The sequence below is a fragment of the Curcuma longa genome, chromosome 5 (genome assembly GCF_044706935.1).
Source record: "Curcuma longa cultivar G26 ecotype Majalengka, Jawa Barat chromosome 5, ITB_CL_G26_1.1, whole genome shotgun sequence".
Lineage (NCBI taxonomy): Eukaryota > Viridiplantae > Streptophyta > Magnoliopsida > Zingiberales > Zingiberaceae > Curcuma > Curcuma longa.
Window position 1 is genome coordinate 4,306,997 of NC_133865.1, and position 23,267 is coordinate 4,330,263.

At 35.6% G+C, this 23,267-nt stretch overlaps 2 protein-coding genes across 2 annotated transcripts; one reads left to right on the top strand and one right to left on the bottom strand.

The window, feature by feature from the left end:
* Positions 1-928: 928 nt before the first annotated feature.
* Positions 929-16,153, bottom strand: LOC141829308 (putative catabolite repression protein creC). The gene is made up of 11 exons (XM_074716752.1): positions 15,806-16,153; positions 15,410-15,724; positions 15,212-15,320; positions 15,018-15,111; positions 11,903-11,990; positions 11,717-11,800; positions 4,851-4,947; positions 4,667-4,754; positions 1,984-2,089; positions 1,829-1,921; positions 929-1,682 (listed from the first exon to the last, which is right to left on the bottom strand). Exons 1-11 carry the CDS (start codon positions 15,950-15,952, stop codon positions 1,257-1,259), a joined length of 1,647 nt encoding a protein of 548 aa, XP_074572853.1. The 5' UTR covers positions 15,953-16,153; the 3' UTR covers positions 929-1,256.
* A 2,020-nt stretch (positions 16,154-18,173) lies between these two features.
* LOC141829705 (zinc finger transcription factor YY1-like) lies at positions 18,174-23,267 on the top strand. Its single transcript, XM_074717230.1, has 5 exons — positions 18,174-18,299; positions 18,469-18,527; positions 18,624-18,817; positions 19,375-19,464; positions 22,518-23,267. The coding sequence occupies exons 1-5, from the start codon at positions 18,211-18,213 to the stop codon at positions 23,025-23,027; spliced, it is 942 nt and encodes a 313-aa protein (XP_074573331.1). The 5' UTR covers positions 18,174-18,210; the 3' UTR covers positions 23,028-23,267.

Sequence of the window (23,267 nt, forward strand, 5' to 3'; positions counted from 1 at the left end):
CATGAACACCTCACGATAAAATTCATTGAAAAAACAGAACCTATGCACAACCTTACCTGAGAGTTGCCACACCTAGGTCCCTCTACTCCGGATCTAACAAAATCAAGATCGTCTGGGAACCTATAGAGGAGAATGTGATGGAACCTTGACGCCGACTAAATCGTGAGGAGGAGGGATGAGTGGCGTCGGCAGACTTGAGGAGGAAGGAGAGGGTTGTGACATCACGCGTGAAAGAAAAGACCCACAAGAAAGGCTGCAGCATTGGCTTACTTGCGCGAAGAAGGGAAAATTGAAAAGAATCGCGTGTAGGGGAAATTGCAACGTCGAAGAGAAAATGAGTTGTGCGATGAGATTGCGACGTCGAGGAAGAAAAAGAATTATGCGATAAGGTTGCAACGTCGAAGGAGAAAAGGAGTTGTGCAATGAGATTGCGACGTCGAGGAGAAACTTAAGTTGTGCGATCAGGGTTAGAACATGTGGTGTTACTGCAACCGCATTTTCACATTTTTATTTATCAACCACAATTTTCATTCCCCACATAAAATGATATATTTTGTCATTTTCTATTTTCTTAAAAAAATAACTTCTCATTTTAAAAAAAAATTAAATTAAAAACATAAAGCAAATAACAATTTTAAAAAATGGAAAAAAAAAAAAAACCAAACCAAACACTACCTTACACTTTCTTTTGTGTTCCCATCACAATAAACCAGTGCATCCAACAGCAGCTAAAACCAGAACGAACTACTAAGCATGCCTCAGATTGTAGGGTAGCAAATTACACACAGGAACGATGACTGTGAAAAATACAGAAAAGCTAAAATGTATGCGATACATTAACTCCAAACTAAGTATTTACCACATCGACAAAACGAATTGTGGAAAACTTACTTTGTCGATATTTTTTACTGTCCCAAATAGAATAAGGTTCCCAGAAAACAGTTAAATGTTCGGCCAATGTTAAAAGGTACACCAAGGGATTATGTCAGGCTGTTTAAGGCCTTGAGTTGGGAGTATATATCTACAGAAGCATATATTCCGTTGTTGGCTTCAGCTGCCACACAAATGGCAGCATTTTGTGCTGACAATAAAACTTACACGATAAAGAAGCAACACCACTTGATCGGCACCTCAAATCTTCAAATGATGCCATTGAGGCATCAGATGTAAATTGCACGACCTTGAAGAACCACTGGCAAAATTAACTTCGTAATCGCAGGGAACACCGATCGACCATTCGAAGCAGGGCAAGACCATCATGAGAAAATGACGGAAGTTTGTTGCTTATAACTGGAACCGCTGGTCTTAATGGAAGATGCAATAGGTCTATCCTTCAGGATAGCAATGGGAACAACTGTATCAGGAGAGTTTGATTGGCTGTTGTCACTATGATCAGGTCTCATCCAAATCTTGATATGTGCCTCCCTCGAAATTGTTACGATAGATTCATTAGTGAATATCACACCAGAAAGGGGATCAACATGCACCCTGTGGGCAACTAGAGGTGAAATTTTAGGCACGTCTTGCATGCTTGGAGCAGGTTGGAGTGAGCCTGCAGGGATAACACTATCCCAGTGAACAGAATGACTTCTGCTGGCAAAGGTAGGTGAACCACCCGGAGGGCCACGCAGTGGCAAGGCAATTTCATCCATGGCCAAGTCCCACAGAAGTAGTTGGGTGTCCTGCAAAATTGTATACATAAAACAGATCTTTAGCCCTAAGACACCTCCAAAACCACCAAAACAAACATCCAAATAGCTCAAGCACACAAAACAAGTCTGCAACTTTGAATTAATTTGTTTAGTTGTTATTCCAACTCCATACTTACCTGACCAACGGAGCCAAAACGATACACAACATTTTCACCATTTCCTTCTGAATTTTGTGCTGACCAATACGAATCAAAAGCAACTCCACTAACCTGGTAATCATCATCTATTATAATTCAGATAATAATAGGGTATCTAACTTTATCAGACTTACCCATGAATTATGGCCCTCACCCCAGGCTACTATCTTTCTATCCTCAGTACTCCATACTTGCACCAGATCATCTTCTCCACCAGTCAAAATATATTTACCATCCAAACTAAAATAGTATATAGCAGTCAATCTCATACTTTCTTCATAATGAAACAACTTCCAGGATGAGGGAGATGCAACATATAAAGTATGAACACTACAGAAAGCTTAAACAATCTCAAAGAGTGACAGAACAAATCACAGCTCAACGTACTGAGGTGACAGGCTAGATAGTTGGCACAAGACCATCAAACAAAATGACTAAGAAATAAATAGTGCTGCAGATGGAGAAAATAGGCAGGAAGAAGATCAGAGGTTTAGATGTTATATAAGCTACATAAGTAGTTTGATTAACACATTTGTTAAAATCACTGGCTTTAATGGGAGAGGAAGTCATATGAAATTTTGCATAGCACGTGTTATATTTGAGAGGTGTCATAAGGCAATCGTCTTAGATATTGTATTATTTATTAGATAAATAAAATCATTATTTGAGTATACATTATCTATGTATTTGATTTGATCTTAAACTCAATTATTGATGTTCACAATATAATGCATAGCAGGAAATAAATTGTGATTAGATACAATTAGTGTATATCTTTACATGTGCAATTATGTACGTATAGAAATATTCCCTATTCGATAAATTAATGAGATTGAACATCATCAATTCCATGAGACTAGCATATGTTAGACTCCTAGGGTTTGTCAATCATTCAATCCTCACTGGCTGTAAATATTAAGATGTTGAGAGTTAACATATGGATGTTGATTAAGGGTAACTAATTCATTAGAAGTGATTTGACATGAGATTTCATGTGATTTTATGAATGTCTATGAAGATTTCATTGCAACTCGAGTACAAGTTTCCTCCGACTTAAGGTATTCAAGTCATCTTTGTCATGAAGACTTATACTTTGACATTTTAAGCATCTCTACAAGATGTGGACCCGAGATAATTGGGTATAAGTCGAAGTACCAGAAGGTGTTTGAGTAGCCAGTAGAGGATTTATCACTCCTTTAATTAGGAGACGCATAGCTTATTACCATTTGTCAGGATTGTTACTCGTATGTTTTTGGCCAAAGCAACAACACATTAAGAGGATGATCCTCTTGGATAGTTATTTTAAGTAACTTAAATCCATAGGATAAGGAACTATAACTTGGACTAGATGTGACGTAGTCAGCCTAGTGGGGACTGACGCATAGACCATGTCATGAATTAAGCGGGTACAAGATAGTGAAAGGAATAGAGTCACATTCAATCGTAGCTGCTAAAAAGTTCAGAAGTGGTTCTGGAATCAACTGTGATTTTTCAATTAATTGGAGGTCATAATGTACTACTAGGTGTCACTCATGATCGATCCGTAATTAATGGTTAATTATGGACAACCAATATAAACCAGGAACCTATAAGGTCACACGCACTACGAATTTCTCTAAGAGATATAAAACGAATTTTAGAATTGGATTCTCAGATCGAGAGAGATTGAGTTTAGTTGGACTAGACGAAAAGCAAATATGAAAAATATTTTATCGGAAAGGAAGCACGAATGTGCCACATCTTTTGAAGACAAAGTGGACACTCTTTGGTTTAATTATAAACTAAATTGGTTTGATTTTAATTAAATGTGGTTTGGTTTTGAACTAATCCGGTTTGGTTGTAAATCAAACTTAAGGCTAAAAGACAGAAGTTTGGTTTAACAGATTCTGTTAATATTTTTTAATCAAATTTTTCTGTTAAATATCTATAAATATATCTCTTATGAAGAATTATTAACAAGAGATTAAAAACCTAATTGTTAGGTTTTAAATCCAACAAAACTCCTCCCTCTTTTTGCTCTTGCCGCCGCCCAACAAGGAGGCTTCTTCTTCTTGTTGCCACCGACCAAAGAGCCTCTTCCAAAGCTCACCACCGGCTTCTAATCCTCTAAGGATCGATACCTCCCAAGGATACATTCCGGAGCCAAAGGAAATTGCAAACAGGCAGTGGAAGCGAGGAACACAAGGACAAGCAACGATTATTTCTCCACCGAAAGGTATCACTTCTTCCTTTCGATTTAGTTTTGTTTCGGGATAATTATTGCCATTGGAACATTCACACCATATTGGTTCACTGGCCCCTTCTTGACAACAAACCATACGACCTTCGAACGGAGGCGTGATCCCCTCCGTTCAATCTGATTTATATCGTCGGGATGCTTCAAGCCGCCGGATACAGAATTAGACCGTAGGTCCTCTCTCGAATCACTTGTCTCCTCCCTTTGACTACTATCGTAGCGGAGATACAACACGTGACTTAGAGAAGTCATCTCGAAGAGATCTTGGCATGGATTCAAGTAGAGGCAGCTTTACTCAAGGTTGCTAGTTGAAGCCGTTTCCGCTCCATGTCATTCAAAAGGTATGAAGTTGTTTATATCTTATTTACGATTATGTTTGCATACGTATGATTCCTTGGATGAGTTTTTGCGTAGTTAGTGATAAAATTGTTTATTACGCTTCCGTTGTCATGATTTATGAAATCAAAATTTTCAATTACGCATGTAGAAATCCAACAATATGCCCTATAAATATGGCTAAAAAGATTGCAGAGAAATTTTGACAAAATATTTAATCAATTGCATTGACACATCATAGATACCTCCAAGCACAACATAACAAGGCACCATAATAGCTCTTCCCACCAAATTTTAGTTGCTCTTTTGCAAAATCAAAAACCCTTAAATAGCCTGCACAATTACAATGTTTTAGGTTAATATGGAAGTGTTAAAGATGAAATTTAGAATAACTTTAAAGGAATTTAGAAAGGATAATTAAATGCATACCATCTCTACTAACAGTAGCTAAACATGTTCCATCAGATGAAAAAGATAAATTATTAATTGAACTCTGACAAATTCGCCATCTAGCAACAGGATTGCTCTGCAAGAAGAATAACTGATGTTAGCATTGCATTTGAAAGGACAAATGGTTGCCAAAAACATCATCTGCAAATCTTGGCTATCAAGGAATACCAATCAAAACATGCTGAATAAAATCTTCAAACTGTAAAAAGAAAACCATGTTGCAAAAAGCTTTACAGTTTGAGCACTGTATCAGACCATATTACCAAAGTCATGAATGAGTATGCAACGTGTATAGATTTGAGTGTATGGCAAGGCATTACTACTTCGGTATGTCTATAGATTTAAGTGCATGAGAAACATTGTTTCTAGAAACTTTTACATGTCATCAACAAAGGTATCAGATGTCAACCCAAAGTATCTGTCTAAGTATCAGCATCCAACATAGGTACAAAGTGGGTATACAAAAACATAAGGTATCAGTGCTAAAGTTAAAAGTTAAATGCATGGACTACAATTAATAGGTTTAATCCCACATTAGTTATTTAGTCACTAGTTATTGTATCATAACCTGCAAAGGGTGCATAAAACTTAATGGGGGAAAAAATAAAAAAGCACCCTTATTTTCAAAATCATTGTAAGGGCACCACATCACCTATAGTTATGTCCATTATGCACCTCCTCATTCAAATTTATTGAAAATGAACTATTTCATTTGTTTCATTGAATTGTTCACTTTTTCCAATTAAAGGAAAACTGTCCCAATTTCAACAAAAATGTATGTAAATGTTCATTTTCAAATGATTATTCACAGGTGGATTAGGAAAATTTTTGCCTCAAATGACCAAAAATAAACAATTTCATTAAAATTATATTATTTTATTAGTTTGAGAATTTCAAATGTAGATTGAAATATAATCTTGCTTAATTAAAATGTGAATATTCTCTTGTAGCATGTCTGAAGTTACAAAGAAATTCAAATCGCTCTTTGCTTCAAATTAGTGAATGTGAATACTTTCATTAAAGTATATGTGGGCATATAAGTTGAATAGAATGCCACTTTGACTAATCAAATAGGGGCACCCATTTGATGATATTGAAAATAACAAGCCCTCTTTTGATTTTTTTTTTCTCTCCAAATGTATTCACTCAACTTGGTATGGAAATGGACTTTCTCCTATTTTTGAAGTATGTTTTCCTAATTCCTTTATGAGACTGCGAATTTATGTGATGACATAATCTCCCCTCCATACCCCTTCTTTTCTTCATATCTAAGGAAAGAAATTTAACTTGCCTCAATGGGACCCATATCAACTCGTCCAATTGAAGTTGCCTTGACTGCCCCACTATATAGATGAGCAGGGATGGGGAAATGTTATTTTGCGCTGCACAAATTTGCCTTGCTCCACATAAAATCTAATAGAAGTATATATTTCTAATTATTTATTTTTTATATTTTGCATATTTTATGTTGGCGTGCTCTCTCTTGCTCCCATATATGCCTAACCAACCTGAGAATAGATGAAAGAGTGTGAAGTTAAATCACTATCTCGCCACACCTTGTTGTCATCCCTATTCACATCTTGGATGACAACTCCTCAGAGAATACTGGTGTCCACCTTAGGAAATTTTTTGTGATTCAACTGTTGCAAGCCAATTGAGATTGAAGCATCCCCAACAAAGTCAAAATCTACACCTCATCATCTTGCTCTCCTACCACCATATGTCACCTCATTTTCTTCCACTTTGAGACAACTCAATGTGTTTTTCATTGTTGGATTTCACAATCTACAAATCCACCAACCTCTTTGAGACCCCTCACCTCACCAACCTTGATCTTGTCCACAACCTTAATTGAGATACCTGAAGGCTTCAACAATGCCTTCGCCTATAGCATCAATGTAACTATCTGATCATTGATGGCAAGCCAATGACCATCCAAGAGGTATGGCTTTGTCCTCTTCCATCAAAGCAACTTTGTTCATAGTGCCTTCCAGTGGCCCTAAAAGTGTATAGACAATTACAAGACCTCCTCCTAGCACTCAGTATCAATTCTGTTAAGTGTGTTAAGAGTTGTTATGCTATTATTGTAGTGGGTTTAGTTCACATTGGTATTTTAGGTTTAGGAGTACGACTTGAGTTTATATATACATGTGCTATGTGTCTCTCCAAAGAATATAATATTCAATTTTCTCAAATTTTACACAGTAACAGATCCTCCTTATTAGGGTTAGATTTAATAAGAGTGATCGCCTACTGTGAACCATCTGTTACACTCTTTCTTGTGTGTGGTCTCTCTCCCCACCGACTCACAGCTCATTCCCAGTCCTGACTCACATAAGATGATTCAAAATCTCCATGTGTGCATGTATTTTAGGTTTAGGAGTACGACTTGAGTTTATATATACATGTGCTATGTGTCTCTCCAAAGAATATAATATTCAATTTTCTCAAATTTTACACGGTAACAGATCCTCCTTATTAGGGTTAGATTTAAAAGAGTGATCACCTACAGGGAGGTCTTACCACGGCCATCACTGTGAACCATCTGTTACACTCTTTCTTGTGTGTGGTCTCTCTCCCCACCGACTCACAGCTCATTCCCAGTCCTGACTCACATAAGATGATTCAAAATCTCCATGTGTGCATGAACTGTTTTGCCTCCTGCAAGTACACTACCTGTGTCTTTTTTGACACGAGCAACCAAGGTGATTTTCTACTGTTTGAGACTGCTGTCATTGCTCTATCACTATCGGTAACAACTTCTGAAGGCACTGGCACTCATGGCCTTCGTAGACAACTAGAGCATCACCAACAACCAATCATCTAATGTCACCCCTCGGCCAATGTTGAGCACACACAAATTGCCTCTTGAGTCAGGAGCAAACCAACTCTACATAGTGCAACAGCTCAATAGCCCAGATTTGAATCATCCCTTCCTCTATCAAGGAAATCATCATCTTCTTCTCCAAATACTCAAATTGCAAGCCTTCCTCTACTACAGAAATCATCATCTTTTTCCTCTCCTTGTCCCTCCAGATCTTCTTGGGTTTTCCTATTTAATTTCCTCCTCTTCCTGTCTATTATGTCTGCATGCTTTTTTCTCCTAAGTAATTCCTGGAATATCTCTATACAGACTCCCTCTGTTGTTGTGTTGACTGATCAGAGGTCAAGAAATTGAAGCTTGCAAACTCAGTTAAAATTCACTATTGCCTATGGGTGATTTTTTTTTTGTCTTAATCATTGTCATATCTTAATTGTATTGTTTTGTGAGAACTAATGTAGTTTATATACAAATTTGATATGATGATGTCTATGCTCCAGCTTGAGGAGAAGAGTTAACGGTGTTAGAGTTGCTAGGTACTCAAACAAATCCACACACAAATTTTGTCCTTCTTACACATATTACCTCTATCAATTGCACCACCTCCTCATATTCTTTAATGACCATGACAACCTGAACCATAAACACCACTTCCCTTCACAGCTCTTATATTTGTGACACAACTCTCGTAAACCACAAAGCCTCCTAAGTTCCTCTTTGTTCTTCATAGGAACTTGGACTAGTTGAGTAATCAAGCTACTAAATCTAAGCCCTAGACTAAGTGGAAGCCAATATAGGCCCAAGTCAAGACTTTGTTCGGGTGTAGTTGTAAAACAGAGTAGCAGCATGTGATAAAAAAGAGAAGGTGCAAAACTCATACAAAAAGGAAGGAAAGGAACCCCAGTTCATTATTTAGTTCAAACCAAAAATACAAGCCGAATTGAATTAAAATTTGATTGGGTTCCATCTTTTGAAGAATTCAGTTGGTTTGTTTCTGTCTGAATTGATCATGTATAAAATAGTTCAATGCAATTGTGGTTGTAAACTAAACCAAATTGAAAAACTGATTGCCTAAAAATAATAAAATTTACATTTGTTTTCCATATTCATTGCAAATAATTCAATGTTTATAAAGTTTAGATCAAAAATCTAAACTATGATAATTTAATCCTATTATATTTTATAAGATATAATTTACTTAATAATTTAATAATAAAAATAAAATATTATAATGTTTATATGCAAATTCAGTTCAACTAGAATCAAACAAAAAACCAGAATTTCAGTTGGTTTCAATTCAATTTACGTAATTATTTGGTTTGGTCTGTTTGCTAGACAATCAATATGTAAAAAAATTAATTTGATCTAACTTCATTCAACTTGGTTTGCGTTGTACCGATTGGACACCCATAAGGAAAAAGATAGTTGCATTTAAAAGAACAATTGTTCTAGAACATGCATTCTTCACCATTTGCATCTCAAATCATTCTCCCTCCTCTCCATCTCCAGTTGGCTTACAGTTAGGTTCTTTATTTCAACATCAAATTGCACCTTTAATGTCTTATTATGTATTGTGGAAGCCTTTAAGATAGATTAGTTATTGTTTGCGCTTTCCTTTCTAACAGCTCTCTTATAGTCAATGTCACATTTTACTATCTTACTTTGTCTCTCCTGATATCTCATATTTTCCCCTTCTAAGAATAGATGTTAGAGCACTAATTTGACTTTTGTCTCCAACATATTTATCGCACAATGTTAATTTTATCTTCCAGATAATTAGAATTTACTCAAAACTGCTCTCCAACATCGCTCCTATTGGATTAATAAAAGCTTTGCTGGGTCTCCCTTCTGATACCAATTCCTTGTCACAAGAATAGATATTGGAACCCTAGTTCATCTTTTTTTTCTTTGTAAACTTTACTTTCACATTGTTTTGCTGCTTCATCTTCATAAGCTTCAATGTCTTGCTGTACCTTTAAATTTCAGGGAAGGAAGACAGTTTTACCTATTTGCAGTTCATATCAAATTGTACCTTTGTAAATCCTAGTCATCAAATCTTCAAAGATCAATTTTGATTATCAAATCTTCATAGTCTCTCAATTGCTTGAGAAGAATTACATGTTCATAATTGTCATTGAGTGCTTATCAATTTTATTCTTTTTATTTATTGAATATTTCTAGTTCATATAATAGGCTAGACATCTAGTGTTTATAATATACATAGAATTTGGAACGTTATAGAAATTATACAAAAAGAAATAAACAAAGACAAGTAGAACAAACATTTGTTCATCAACTTTAAATCATTTTTTCTAAACTTAAACTAACAAATAAACATGTCTGATGCGTGAAATAAGCATTTTACAAAAACAACTAAACATCTTGACTTACAATGGATTGTTACTCTAAACACATAACTGTTTAGCTCTAAGTTGTTTTATGGTTGACAGCTGGAAAGACAAACCCACAACAAACTTTACTACATAGATGTTAGCCTGGGATAAGAGTGCACTAAGCTACATTAATAATCCCACTTGAATCTCATTTTTCATTTACATAAGATCAAGGTTTAAATATTATTTGATATTGAAGTTTTGACCTTTGGTAGAAACAATACAATTTCACTACTATATCGTACCAATACTAGGTGCACAATTGTAGAGTAAGATGTCGTTAATGGTGTCAATTGAATCTCATTTTCTAATTTATTTTTTAAAAATTTATTGTTCCATATTAAAGTTTTGATCTCTGGTTGGAATGATATGGATTCATTACTTTGTCATTCTGGCAAAACACTTTAAAACATGTTGAGATGAATTCAAAAGAATTTTAATATCAAAATGACTATCTTGCATAAGATAGATGCATTGGTTTCCATATTTCAAAAATATAAACTAATTTCATATTCAACTTTGAATATTGTAATCAAATTAAATCTATAAATAGAAAATTATATTTTCTATTTCATAATGAATTAATTTTTTGTATACATTTTAAATTCAGTCTAAATTATTCCAATAAAAAAAATGAGAGTTCATTTTTTAAAGTTTTGTAAAAATAAACGAAACTTCAAATCAAACTATGTCATCCTATTATCAAAAATTAAAAGATCATTTTGTATGAAAAACTATTGCTAAAGTATAAATTAAATAAATAGATAATATAAATTAATTTTCAGAGAATGATAGTTAATTTTAAATTCTATTAATTAGGTAAATATTAGCAAACTGCAATTGTAGGCGAAATTTTAAAAACTAATAATTTACATAAATTAATTTAGTAGATCTATGATTAATTTCTAATTTAATAGTTACACAAATATTAACAAATTGTAAATATAAATTTAACAATTTAAATAAAAAATAGGGTTAATAAAAGAATCTAGTACAACATTTAAGGTTATTCTCAATTTTGCACAATGCACACTATGTCACATGTAATTTCTAACTTATGAAGCTCTTATCCATACTTTTTAGAACCATGCAATATTAACTTTTACAATCACATCTGGAAAAACTACTTAATTAGCCTCTTAGTTTCCAAGAAAGGATCTTGACAAAGCATGCACTTAGAAAAGTTCATAACCACGTAGACACTTAAATAATTTCCAAAGAAATCCATGCAGTGCCATTCAATGGAATATGAACACTGCATATCCAACAACTTATTTGTTTTTTCTTATAGAATAAATAAAAATGCAATTGTAATAAGAAGGCAGAAAACCTAAAGATAAAATCACTGATATTATGGTGAAACACATGACATCAAGAGAATCTCAGTCACAAGATAACCATTGCTTTGTCATATAATGACCAAGGTATAATAAATGGAGAGAGAGTATTCGACACCTAACACATAGATGTGCTAAATAATGCATGTAATACAGCTGCACTGTTGAATGAGATTTTGATCACAACAGTATACAGAAAGTGTAGGCAAACAAATATGCTGAAAACAAAACCATGATGCACATAAATGAAATACAAAGAAAGTACATCATCTAAAAATTGTAGAAAAAAATTACCTTACTTGACCGTGCACGTGAAACTATAAATTGAGTTTGATCTTTAATGACAGGAAAAGAACAATCAACAGTCCCATCTTTGCACTAAAGAGAAAAAGTGCCAATTTCAGCTACAACTAGAACTTAAGTGGAAAAAAGAATTTGATAAAATTCAGAGTACTATCAAAGAATTTGTGAAAGACTAACTTTTTCATATACATATACATTTCCATCAGCATAACCAATAACAAATGTGCCATCGCCTTCTGGGACCCATGCAATACAAGTGCATCTACTGCAAAATCAGTGGATGCTCATTAATAGATAATGTGCGGCTGTTAATCAGAAGCAACCAAAAGACCTCAATATTGCATATATAACATGCACACACATGCATATAAGGTAGAGTGTGGATAGTATGCTTTCTTTTACAATTTTAGATAAATGTCAATCGTTGCAGAAGAAACTCTTCAAAAAAACAACTTCCCAAGATTAACCTGCTTAAAAATCTTGTTATCGATTTGAGTCTCACGTAATTTGTTGTCTATTGAATGTGGATAGAAGCATCAGTATGCAGATCTTTAGAGTTAAAAAAACAACTGGAAACAAACACAGATGACATAACTAAAGTCAAAGTTAAAAATGTACATATAGTATTAATCTGGTTTGCACAATCAACCTGGAAGACTGCAAAACTTTCCTTATTCTAAAGTCTAACTTATCAAACCAGGTTTTATTAAATAAAAGTTTGAGTTAAACTTTCCTTTCATCATTACTTGACAGAGAAGAAGACTAATATGGTTACTAAGAATAGTTATGCAACCATCATGGTGAATCATCCTTCCTGTCCATCTAAGTATAATAGAACCCCTCCAACATCTAGTTCCAGAAGACACTGACTGAAAATATCCCAACATAAAAGGCCTTTTTGTCAATGAATTAACATGGAGATAAATTACAAATAACATGAAAAATAACTCAATCATCAATGGAACTTTCATACAAGTTATGTTATTGAAATGTCAGGCCACCGCCCCCGGGGCATAGGTGAGTTGGTTACGACGCAGCAGACTTGTAGAAGAGGGCAAGGGTTCGAATCCTGACGAAGCCAGGCAATACCCTCCTGCGTCGTAACCAACTGCACTTTCTCGATTTACCTTCTCACAGATGGTCGTGGGGCCGACCGTGTGAGGCTGCTAAGGTGGCGGATCCACCTTTTGCAGAAGAAATGTCAGGCCACCATATATCAAACTACTTTTAGAATATCCAAAAAGCAATGCACAAAGCAAAATAAAAAAATAAACATGTATTTGGCTAGCAAATCACAGAATTTCCTATATGGTGTTTATTTATTGGAAGTCCTTTTTGTAGCATCAAGTGATACCAACATGCAACCAGCTAGAGTAGTAGGAGGTAAATAACCGAAACCCTAAAACACAACTTCTCATACAAATACAAATAAATTGTTATTTGCACATGAGTACCCGTGTCTGAGTCTAACTATCGTGTCAAGTATTAGTCATATTGGAAACAACAGGAATAAGTAATACAATGATAACATGACAATTTTTCATGGCTCAAAGACTCTGCTCATATTCCATGGCTTATTGATTTGTCTAGTGAGCCACTCTCCTAAATCCATTTTAAGAGGCTCCTTCATAAGAGGTGATGGAGCATGCTTCTTACTATTCCAACCTTTAGAATGATTGTAATGATGATTTACTCTCAAATGGAAATGAAATGCTAGGTTTAAGGAGAGCAGATTACTTGTTAATTGAAGTCCTCAACTTGGATTGCAAGCCCTTAAAGAGTTTAAGCACTTGGTCACAAGACAACTCATAATATTTTCAAGCACCCTTGCACAGTAAAAAACTCTCCAAGTCTTATATATATATATATTAGACCAATGGACACATTTTGTATGTCTACCAATTGCCCTGGCACAAGTGACACTTGAGCAACATTGTATAGGTGTGAATTAAAAAAGTGTCCCATTGATTGCTCCTCCAATCAACTAGGCTAATTTCCTATTGACTCTTGCTCGAATAGAACTTTTTTGTTCACCGAAACCTTAAGTTCAGTCAATTGATTGAGTCATTCCAGTTAATTGAATCTTGTCAATGATCCCTCCTTCACTAGACTTATCTCTTTGTAAACCTACGTAAAGATCCATGACTGAGCCAAGCCATAGACTACAACCCAAGACTTATTGCCCCTTGGTCAGAAGCTTACACCAAACCGTTAGGTAATCTACCTCTACCTAGCTAAACACATCATTCTAGATGATGTCACCCTAAAGCCCCAAGATTACACATCACTCAAAAATCTTTCATAACTTTCATGTCTCCAACTCTTCAACCTTATCAATGTTGCTTGTTCTCAAGTATACCACGTGTCAGGTCTCTGGCTCTTCAACCTTATCAATGTTGCTCATTCTCAAGTATGCCTCGTGTAAGGTCTATGGTCCCTTGAATGCACCAAGCCATGTGAACTTGCTCAACGTGACATCCTTCTCCCCTCGCCTATGACTCCACCTCACTTTAAGTCACACTAGAGTACACCTCACATCAAGCCTTCAGTACCTCAAACGCATCAAGCTCCAAAATCTTGCTCCACATGCCATCCTTATCCCTTTGCCTTCCAAGTCCACTCAAAGTACACCACATGTCAGGCCTCAAGTCTCTTAGACGCACAAAGCTCCATGAGCTTGCTCCACATGTCATTCTTTTCCCCTCATCTTTTGAGTTGACCTCCATGTTAGACCTTCAAGTCACCGAACCCAAATCAATTTGACCATCACGGCGCCAAGTTCACAAGCTCTTATGTGCACTATTTCAAGTCCCTGAGCACTTAATGTACACATCAGAAACTCAAGTCAAAACTAACTTAATCCCTTTGCTAAACACATCAAAATCACCTGGTCAAGTCTGACCATTTGGGACCATTGTTTGCTCAACACTTTTATTCAAATGCAAGGTACTCTTATTGGAAGGTACTCTATTCAAATGCAAGGTACAAGTCATTTCCCAACGTGTGTTGACAAATCCATACATGTCCAATGAAAGTATGGTCACATCTCACACTCTCACAGAGACAAGGATGAGATATCTTGCAAAATGTTAAGTCATGGAGAGCTTTGTAAGTACATAAAGGTAGTTCATGTGTTTAAGTGATAATTAGAACTATATAGAACACCATGGCAACCCCCAAAAAGTAGGCATGCAAATCCAAGCATACAAAATGACAACAATGTAAATAGTCAAAGGGTTTCCATAAGGCCAATCATAAGCATTCTAAACATGGTTCAGTGAGCAATGCATGCCTATTGCCATTGGCGCCATCTTTGTTATAATGATGAGCTGCAACAAGCTTCCTTCCTGGATCCTGTAGTTGTTGCCTCAATGACACTGAATATACTAGAACAACAAGAATATGGACAGTAGGCAGATGATCAATAATCACCAATTTAACAAGAAAATCCCAATTTCAAATTGGACAGGAAACAAGTGAGCTGACCATCTCCAGAGTGCAAACCAATAAGCAAATCATGCCCATCCTTCACCTCTGAATCAAAGGCATGGCAAACTGGATTCGCGTTGCTGAAATTTATGGCCTTGATGGGATCCTGACACGGGTTAAGTCGTAGAATACTCAAATATTACACTACAAGTTGAGTGAAATAAATGAAAGCAATCTAAGAAACGAGATGAGAACCTTGTCTTGAGAATTGAGATCGCTAATGAAAAGAGTGTCAGCCATGTTGAAGATAAGATAAGTGCCCTTTCCATCATAATTAGCCACCAGCTGTGAGCCACTTGATCCTACGGAGGTCCCAACAGACCCTCCAATCTTGCTGCTCCCTGAGACCACCCGATTCGCCCCATTACCACCGACAAAGCCGAGCGCCCGGCTTCCATTTCCTGCACCAAGTAGCCTAGCCGCTGCCGACCTCACACCGCTAGCGCTCGGAGTCGACGGTGCAGCCGACGCCTGGTTCGCTGGCTTCTCCTTGAGATAAGCGATAGACAACTGCAGATGGAAAAGCGCTATCAGTAATTATGATTCTCACAAACTTCCAAACAGTAATAAGACGAAACCAAGCCGAGGCACCTGGGAGACGGCCTTGCCATGGGAGTAGTGCAGAACGGCGGCCGGGTGGGTCTTCTCGTACTGCAATTTGTATCTTCCCTCCGGGGTCTTGAAGTAGGTCTTGAGGCTGGCTGACTGAGGATTGACGGCGGCAGACGAAGAGGACATGGTCAACGGATTAGGTTCCTCGATCACTCCAATGGCGGCGCAGCGATCATTCCTCCGCTTTGGAGGCTATCCAGAAATCGGGAATCAGCGTTAGGGTTCGAAATCCGTACCAAAAAAGGGAATTCGCCTTCGACTTCTAGCGCGATCCTGCGTTCTTCCTCTTCGATCTTCGTCGCAACGAGGGGAATTGCGGTGAAGAAGATATCCAAATAGCCCAGACAGGGTGGGTGATTAATAGGGTTGGAGAATGGGGCCATTAAGAGATGAGATCGTTAGGCAAATTGATCGTGACCGTCCAAGCGGGGAAATGATGGGGGATTTTATAGAATGGACGGCGAATATTCATGATAGCTAGGCCTTGAGAAAAAGAGGTGAATAGTCATGGCAGCTAGTCAATGCACACTAAATAATTACCCGATTAATAGCCATTAAGCAGTGCTGTGTTTACTTATTGGTCAAGGGAAAAGAAAAGAGAAGACTGTGAGAAAATAAATTCATGTTTGATATTACAATCTCTTTAATTAATATTATGATGTATTTGTTATTATTACTACATATTTATAAATTATTACTAAATAATTAATTAAATATTTATATAATTTAACCTATTTATTAATCAAATTTAAATTCACAAAATTATAAGTTAGACCTAGTGGTGGTGTTAAAAATGAATTTGATCTATCAATTCAATCCGAGTCGACTCAGAAAATTTTTTTAATTCGGATTGAATTTGAGTTGGGGATTTTTGGATTGAGTTGAGTATATATCACCGAAAAATATATATTGAAAAGTTATTCTTATAAATCATGAAAATTGATTTATGAGAATAAATTAGAAAGAAAATAATTTCGTGATATTATTCATATACATATCAATTTATTTTAGTAATTAATATTTATATTTCCTATAAAAAATCAACTTAAATACATGATTAAATTGTAAGTACCCATAGGTAAACAATGTAATTAAGTGATGAATATATAAAACAAAATTTAATTAGAGCGAGCACACATTAACAAATTGCTATAATATAATTTAGAGACTACCTATGCCTCCTTAAATCTACTAAACTATTTTTACAAGCCTTATAAAATTTATAATATAACACTATATTTCTCGTAATAAATAATGAGCTATGAGCTAGGTTATAAATAATTTTCATACGAGCAATCCTACCGCCAAATAAGTCGTTATTCTTTTCCAAACACTTGTCAATCCAAAAACAACTCGTATCGACAAATATACGAAATATGACTATTGAATGTCTTAATGTTCAAATCTAGCTAAAATTTGAGTTAAGGGTGTGTTGAGGTTCATCTCAATTTATTTGACCCTTCGACACTTAAAGGTCAACCTTTCTAAATCCCTAAAAACTCGCAAAAACTCAATAAAATTTTCATATGTTATCCTACGTTTAAACAAAACACACCATCACTTTTCATATGGCTTGCTGAATTAATTATATTAATTATTATCCAAATGGTGATTTTGGTTATTGAAGATGTTACTTTAAGTGTAAGATCTCAACTTTCGTTAATTACTTTGCCATTAAATAATTATTTATGATGCATCACAAAATAATTATGGTGCCATTAAATAGTAATTCTTTTGTAAAAAAAGTAGAATACGTTATTCCAGTTACTTCATACGATCGACTGATTCGACTCCATGATTATTTATGAATAATTCGAACAAAGTCAAAATACAGACATTTTAAATTTATTTTGACAAATCATAAATATCAGTTCTATATTAATTTAGGATATAAAATTTAATAATTTTGAATTTTTTTTAAAGGAAAACTGCTTTAACATCTGAAAAAAATCTGATCGAATAATACCTAAAAATAAATTAATTATTGAAATAATTATTGAAGTTTTATTTTAAAATGAATTTATTGATGAACATCATTTATAAATTTTTTATTTATTCATAAATATTAATAAATTAAATATATTTAAATTTAAATTTATTTATTTAATTTAATAAGTTATTAAAATTTATTTATTTAATATTGAATGGATATAAATAAATTTTTATTTAAGATCTTTTTAAGATAAAATTTCCGTTTTTAATTAAATAAATAGTAAATTTTCTTTGTTCCCGTTTTTTTTTTCGTTTGTTTTTTTGGTGGAGAAATTCGTAGCTTACCGCCGTCTCGGGGCACAGTCCGGCACGCCTGTCTGCCTCTTTCCCTGCGCTCCTTTCTGAACCCTACTTTCTTTTGATCGCTCGCTAACGACAGTAGAACGCGAGAGATGGATTTTGCGTTAAATCATCCGGCGGCGGGGAGGAGACTAGACCACAGGCGTTGCCGCCCGGCCTCTGTCCGGTGGTTCAAGGAATGGTGCGCTCTTACCCCGCCCTTCTAACTCCTTGGGAACCCCTGCTTTTTTTTTTGTTTGATCCCGCCGCGCCAAAGACTTAATTTTCTTGCTTATGTTATATGGCTTCTGTGTTGGAGCTATTTTTTTTTCCTTTTGAATTGGCTGATGCGAAGAAATTGTTTGTCTCAGGGTTCCGCAGGATTTGGTTGCGACTGGAGGAAAATGCTACCTTTTCAAGTGGGTTACGGGTGTGTCCTCATTCTCGATTGTTTTTAGTTTATAATTGCCCATTGTTTGTTTCCCGATTCCTCTAAAATTTGACCGTCTTGATGATTCCTCATCAGAGGACATATTGAAAGCATTGAATGAGAAGTCCAGAGAAATAGAAGAACAGAAGCCTGAACCAGCTACAGAAGTTCTATTCCTGTGTAGCTATGAAGGCTGTGGAAAAACTTTCATGGATGCAGGCACTTTAAGAAAGCATGCTCATGTCCATGGAGAGAAGCAACATATTTGCCAATACGAAGGACGTGGGAAGGTGTTCTATCTCATTCTTATCGACATTTTTGTTTAAAATAAGTTATGCTACATGGTGTATGGCGTGGAAGACTAAAATTACCTTTTCTCAAATCTATTAGATTTATTGCACAAACTTATCCTTTTTACTTCGTGGTTCCTTTTTGCCGTGGTAATTTGGTTACATGTCGCATATTTATGCATAGTGTGCTTGTTTCACTGATTAAACCAACAAACTGCTTTCCCTTTCATTCATAGCTTCAGCGCTGCAAATTAATTAACCAGTTAGTTAGTTAGTTAATATTTTTGCCGAATGTTTATTTGTATTGGGTACTTATCTAACTCATGGCGATACAAGCCACTATATACCCTAGAAGCATTATAGTTATCTTGCTGTGTGTTATGTTATATTAGTTGTTTCCTTGATCTTGTCTGTTCATGTGTTGTTTCTTTGATCTTATCTGCCCATGTGTAGTCCTCTTATCTGTTGGCTATTCATATATCAGGTGTTATAACTAATTCATGGTAGATGTATTTTCTCATGTTCCTCTCCTCCTGAGGTTACCCTGTCTATTGCAGAAATTTTTAGACAGTTCGAAGTTAAAGAGGCATTATCTTATTCATACTGGAGAAAGGGATTTGATATGCCCTCATGAAGGCTGTGGCAAGGTAATTGCCCTATCCTCTATCTCTAGCATATGTAAGTAGGATTGACTATGTGAAGTTTGACCTTTGAAACTTAGTTATAACCTCCTATTGTGTTCAGTATATTTTCTTTATAGTGCTCTACTATTTTTACGGGTTCTAACATGTTCTAGTGATTTGAATGCAGGCTTTCTCATTGGATTTTAACTTAAGAGCGATATGAAAACACATTTAGCAGATAACTATCATGTTTGCCCTTACCTAGAGTGTGGAAAGTGATATAAACTAAAGAAAACTAAGAACCCACATGAAGACACATAATGATAAGGTAGCAAGTCCTAAATTAGTCCAAATCTGATGTTGATCCTTCATTCCTATGCTTAACCTTTCTTGATTGATTCTCTCAATATGCAAAGAATTAACTTTATATCATATTAATTAGCATTACCTTGGATGTTTGGATAAAGAAGTCTGAACTCTTTAGACAATCTTTTTTCTCTATTACATTGACTAATTGCATTTTTGTTATTTTGTGCCTAAGCTTGTTCAACAAAGCTGTCATGATTGACGATGGTTTTTTTTCTTCACATTTTCACTTTCTTAGCCATCCTACCCCTTGTTACTTTTTATTTACTAGTTTATAAAGTAGAGAAAGTGGACTTCTAGAAGTCTGCCTGTTTATGATTCTCAAAGTTTACAAGATGCTTCAAGTATAATCGTTAGTTTATGTGAGACTTGGCAAACTAAATATTCCTTTTATTCTTGATGATTCACCAGTATGTTAATGCCATATTTTATGAGGCTTCTCTAAGATGTTTGTAAGATGAATCTTGAAGGTTTGGAACTTGATTAATGTTGTCCATTTTAGGTGTTTAGCCTCCTGGCTTAGTGCCACGACAATTCTATTAGGTTTTCAATTGAACTGAACTGGATGCCATCATGTGTTCAACCAACCTGACTTGGTATCATGTTGACCTTATCAGGTGTTCATCCAATTCGACTTGGTGCCACATTAGGTGTTCAGTCGACTTGGTGTCGGCCCTAATAGATGTTCAATGCCAACCCCTAAAAGGTGTTCTATCGTCTCAGCTTTCCATTCCCAATTGGATCTACTAGAAGCTGTGAATTTACTTTAAAAATGGCATGTGATTCTAAAATTGCATGTTCAAAAAATGGTACTACATTTTTTGTTACCCTAAATTTCTTGTTTGATAAAAGGAATCAAGTCAATTCTATTATTTTAGGAGGTGAAAATATATGATTTATATTGGATGATTGCATAATAAGAATTCTCCTTGTCTATTCATGGACATCGACAAGATTGATAAACAACAAAAAATCTATCTTGTGGTTTATTGTTTTAACATTTTCCATGGTCTTTCTCTTCTTCATATTCAAAGTATTGCTACCCTAGTCATTCCCATCTGAGTTGTATCACAACCCGATCAATCGGTATCGAAGCCTTGGATTTTCCAAGGCAAGAGTGAGTTCAACAGTGGGTGATGGAAACCTAAAGATTGTCGAATTAAACATTAGCGACTTTAGTTTTTAGATGGTGCAAATTGAATTTTATCGATCGTAAAAGTTACATTGGCATTTGATAGTACAACAGTGAAGTTAGTGCTGAAGGAAAATTAAAGTTGTTGGATAGGCAAACGCTCGTAGTTTTACATCAAACTTGGGCCATGATGTTGCCTTTTAGATATATTTGATGCATCCCTTGTTTAATCTAAAGATGTCAAAGGCACATTTACTGCAGATTACATCATTAAAATCTATCAACAAACTATTTAGTTGAGTGGCGGAGACCATGTTCAATGTTGAAATTTGGGTGTCGAGATATTGTTCTCATCCTTCCTTGGTAGTTGGGATGCTAACATGACTATTACAACTAATTCTTTCAGATCTACTAAACTAAAGTGTGTCCGATCTCATGATCTCCGTCTCAATGAAGACATGGAAGAGGGAATTGAGGATGACTTCTGTCTTGAGTACAAATTTGAGGAAGGTGAACAAAATGAGGATGATATCAAACCAAATCTAAATCCAAGTAAAATGATCAATCAATGGGGGTTCATTATGGTTGTTCAAATTATGTGAAGAAGTGGCATTGAACAATTACTGCCAGGAATAGAGAATCTGATACCAAAATCAGAGTAAGGCAAAATAAAGATTTTGCATGCTACAATGGATGTTGTTCAATATTGGGTGATTCTTCAGGTTGATAACCCAATAGAGATGTAAATTTCAGATTCTCATGTAACTTTTCACTCAACCTCACTACAATTGATGTTGTTCAATATGCATGGATTCCTAGACTTTATAATCCAATAGATATGTACATTTCAGATTCTGATGTAACTTTTGAAATCTCACGTAGAAAATCTATGATGAATTATATACCTGGTATTGGTAAGGTTAATCTGATAGATGATGAACCACATGCAAACATTGTAGAGATGAATCATGTTCAAATTCAAATTTCAAATGATATATTTGCAAACTGTAGAATGCCAGGCATTGAAAATATTAAGAGAAACTATCAAATGATTTTGCAATAAAAGATTTTAGGGGAAAGGAGTAAATTATGGGATTGAGAGTAGCTTGAGATAGAGTAGATGGATATATGAAGTCATCACAGACAGTATACTTTGAAAATATGTTGACAAGGTTCAGAATGAACAACTTGGAAGTTGTTTTTTCCCCCTCGTTTTGTAGCCACTTCAGATTGTTGTTGGAGCAATCACTTTTGATAGAGATGTGTGACTTCTTCGCAAAATTGTCCTATGTTTCAACATTTAGCAGTTTGATTTCACTATGGTATGTATTAGAACAGATCCTAAAAATCAATCATAGAGAACTAGTATCACAACTGCAACAATTGAGAAAGATGCCATGATCCTAAAAATGGGGCTGATCAAGTAGTATATGCACTTGAAAATTTATACTTCTAAAACAATATCTGAGTTAACTAAATCTGAATTGAATAAGTGATGCTTTGAAAACATGTTAATGCTTCAACTCTTTATTTATGACTTGAACTTATGCCTAATCATTTTGTTTTCATATCCCTGTAGTATGACATGAATGAGACACCGAAGCATACCCGGTCTGTTGAGAAGCTGCTTGCTACTTCCAAGGCAACTGCATCTGGATATGGTTCCACTCCTGCTTCTGTGCTGCGACCTTTTGCCTGTCCATATGAAGCTTGCGATAAAGCTTACATCCACGAGTATAAACTGAACCTCCATTTCAAAAGGGAGCATCCTGGCCATAATTCTGAAGAACATAGCAAAGTTGCACCTGCTGCTGAGCATGCCATGGACGAACTCAGTGATCGAGAAACTCATCTTGCAAGAGGTGGTCTTGGTAAGACTACAAAACGAAGTAAGCCCAATCCAACTTCACAGTTGCCTCCCACGAAACATAGAAAAGTGTCCAGTTTTACTCCTACAACTTTACCGGCTGTCAAGAAGCAACGGCCGAGTAAAGATATGCACAAGGAAGACAGCGAGGAAACTGAAGAAGATGGGGACAATGTCGAAAGGGCTGGATGGAAATGTCAGGATTCTGTAGGTGAGGAATGAATACCTCTCGCATTTCATTGTTTGTCTCTAAACATGCAGCTGCAGCCAAAGCATCACCACACATCATTCGTTGTTGGTGCTGACCATGTAGCAGGTTGACTGCATTCTTTGGCACCTTAGCTACCTCATTTTCTAACTGGATGTATATTTGTTTGGCTTGGATCTCACCAAATTCAACCCACAAGTATAGTTATTGTGTTTATGTAGATATACCTTAGTGCTAAAAAGGATCTTTACAAA

Bases quoted from the DNA above. Each gene is read 5' to 3' on its own strand.
- LOC141829308 (XM_074716752.1), bottom strand. From the start codon at position 15,952: ATGTCCTCTTCGTCTGCCGCCGTCAATCCTCAGTCAGCCAGCCTCAAG. The intron at 15,725-15,805 runs GTGCCTCGGCTT...TTCCATCTGCAG, and splicing joins ATGGCAAGGCCGTCTCCCAG to TTGTCTATCGCTTATCTCAA. The intron at 1,922-1,983 runs GTAAGTCTGATA...GATGATTACCAG, and splicing joins GTGAGGGCCATAATTCATGG to GTTAGTGGAGTTGCTTTTGA.
- LOC141829705 (XM_074717230.1), top strand. From the start codon at position 18,211: ATGGATTTTGCGTTAAATCATCCGGCGGCGGGGAGGAGACTAGACCAC. The intron at 18,300-18,468 runs GTGCGCTCTTAC...TGTTTGTCTCAG, and splicing joins GTCCGGTGGTTCAAGGAATG to GGTTCCGCAGGATTTGGTTG. The intron at 18,818-19,374 runs GTGTTCTATCTC...TGTCTATTGCAG, and splicing joins AATACGAAGGACGTGGGAAG to AAATTTTTAGACAGTTCGAA.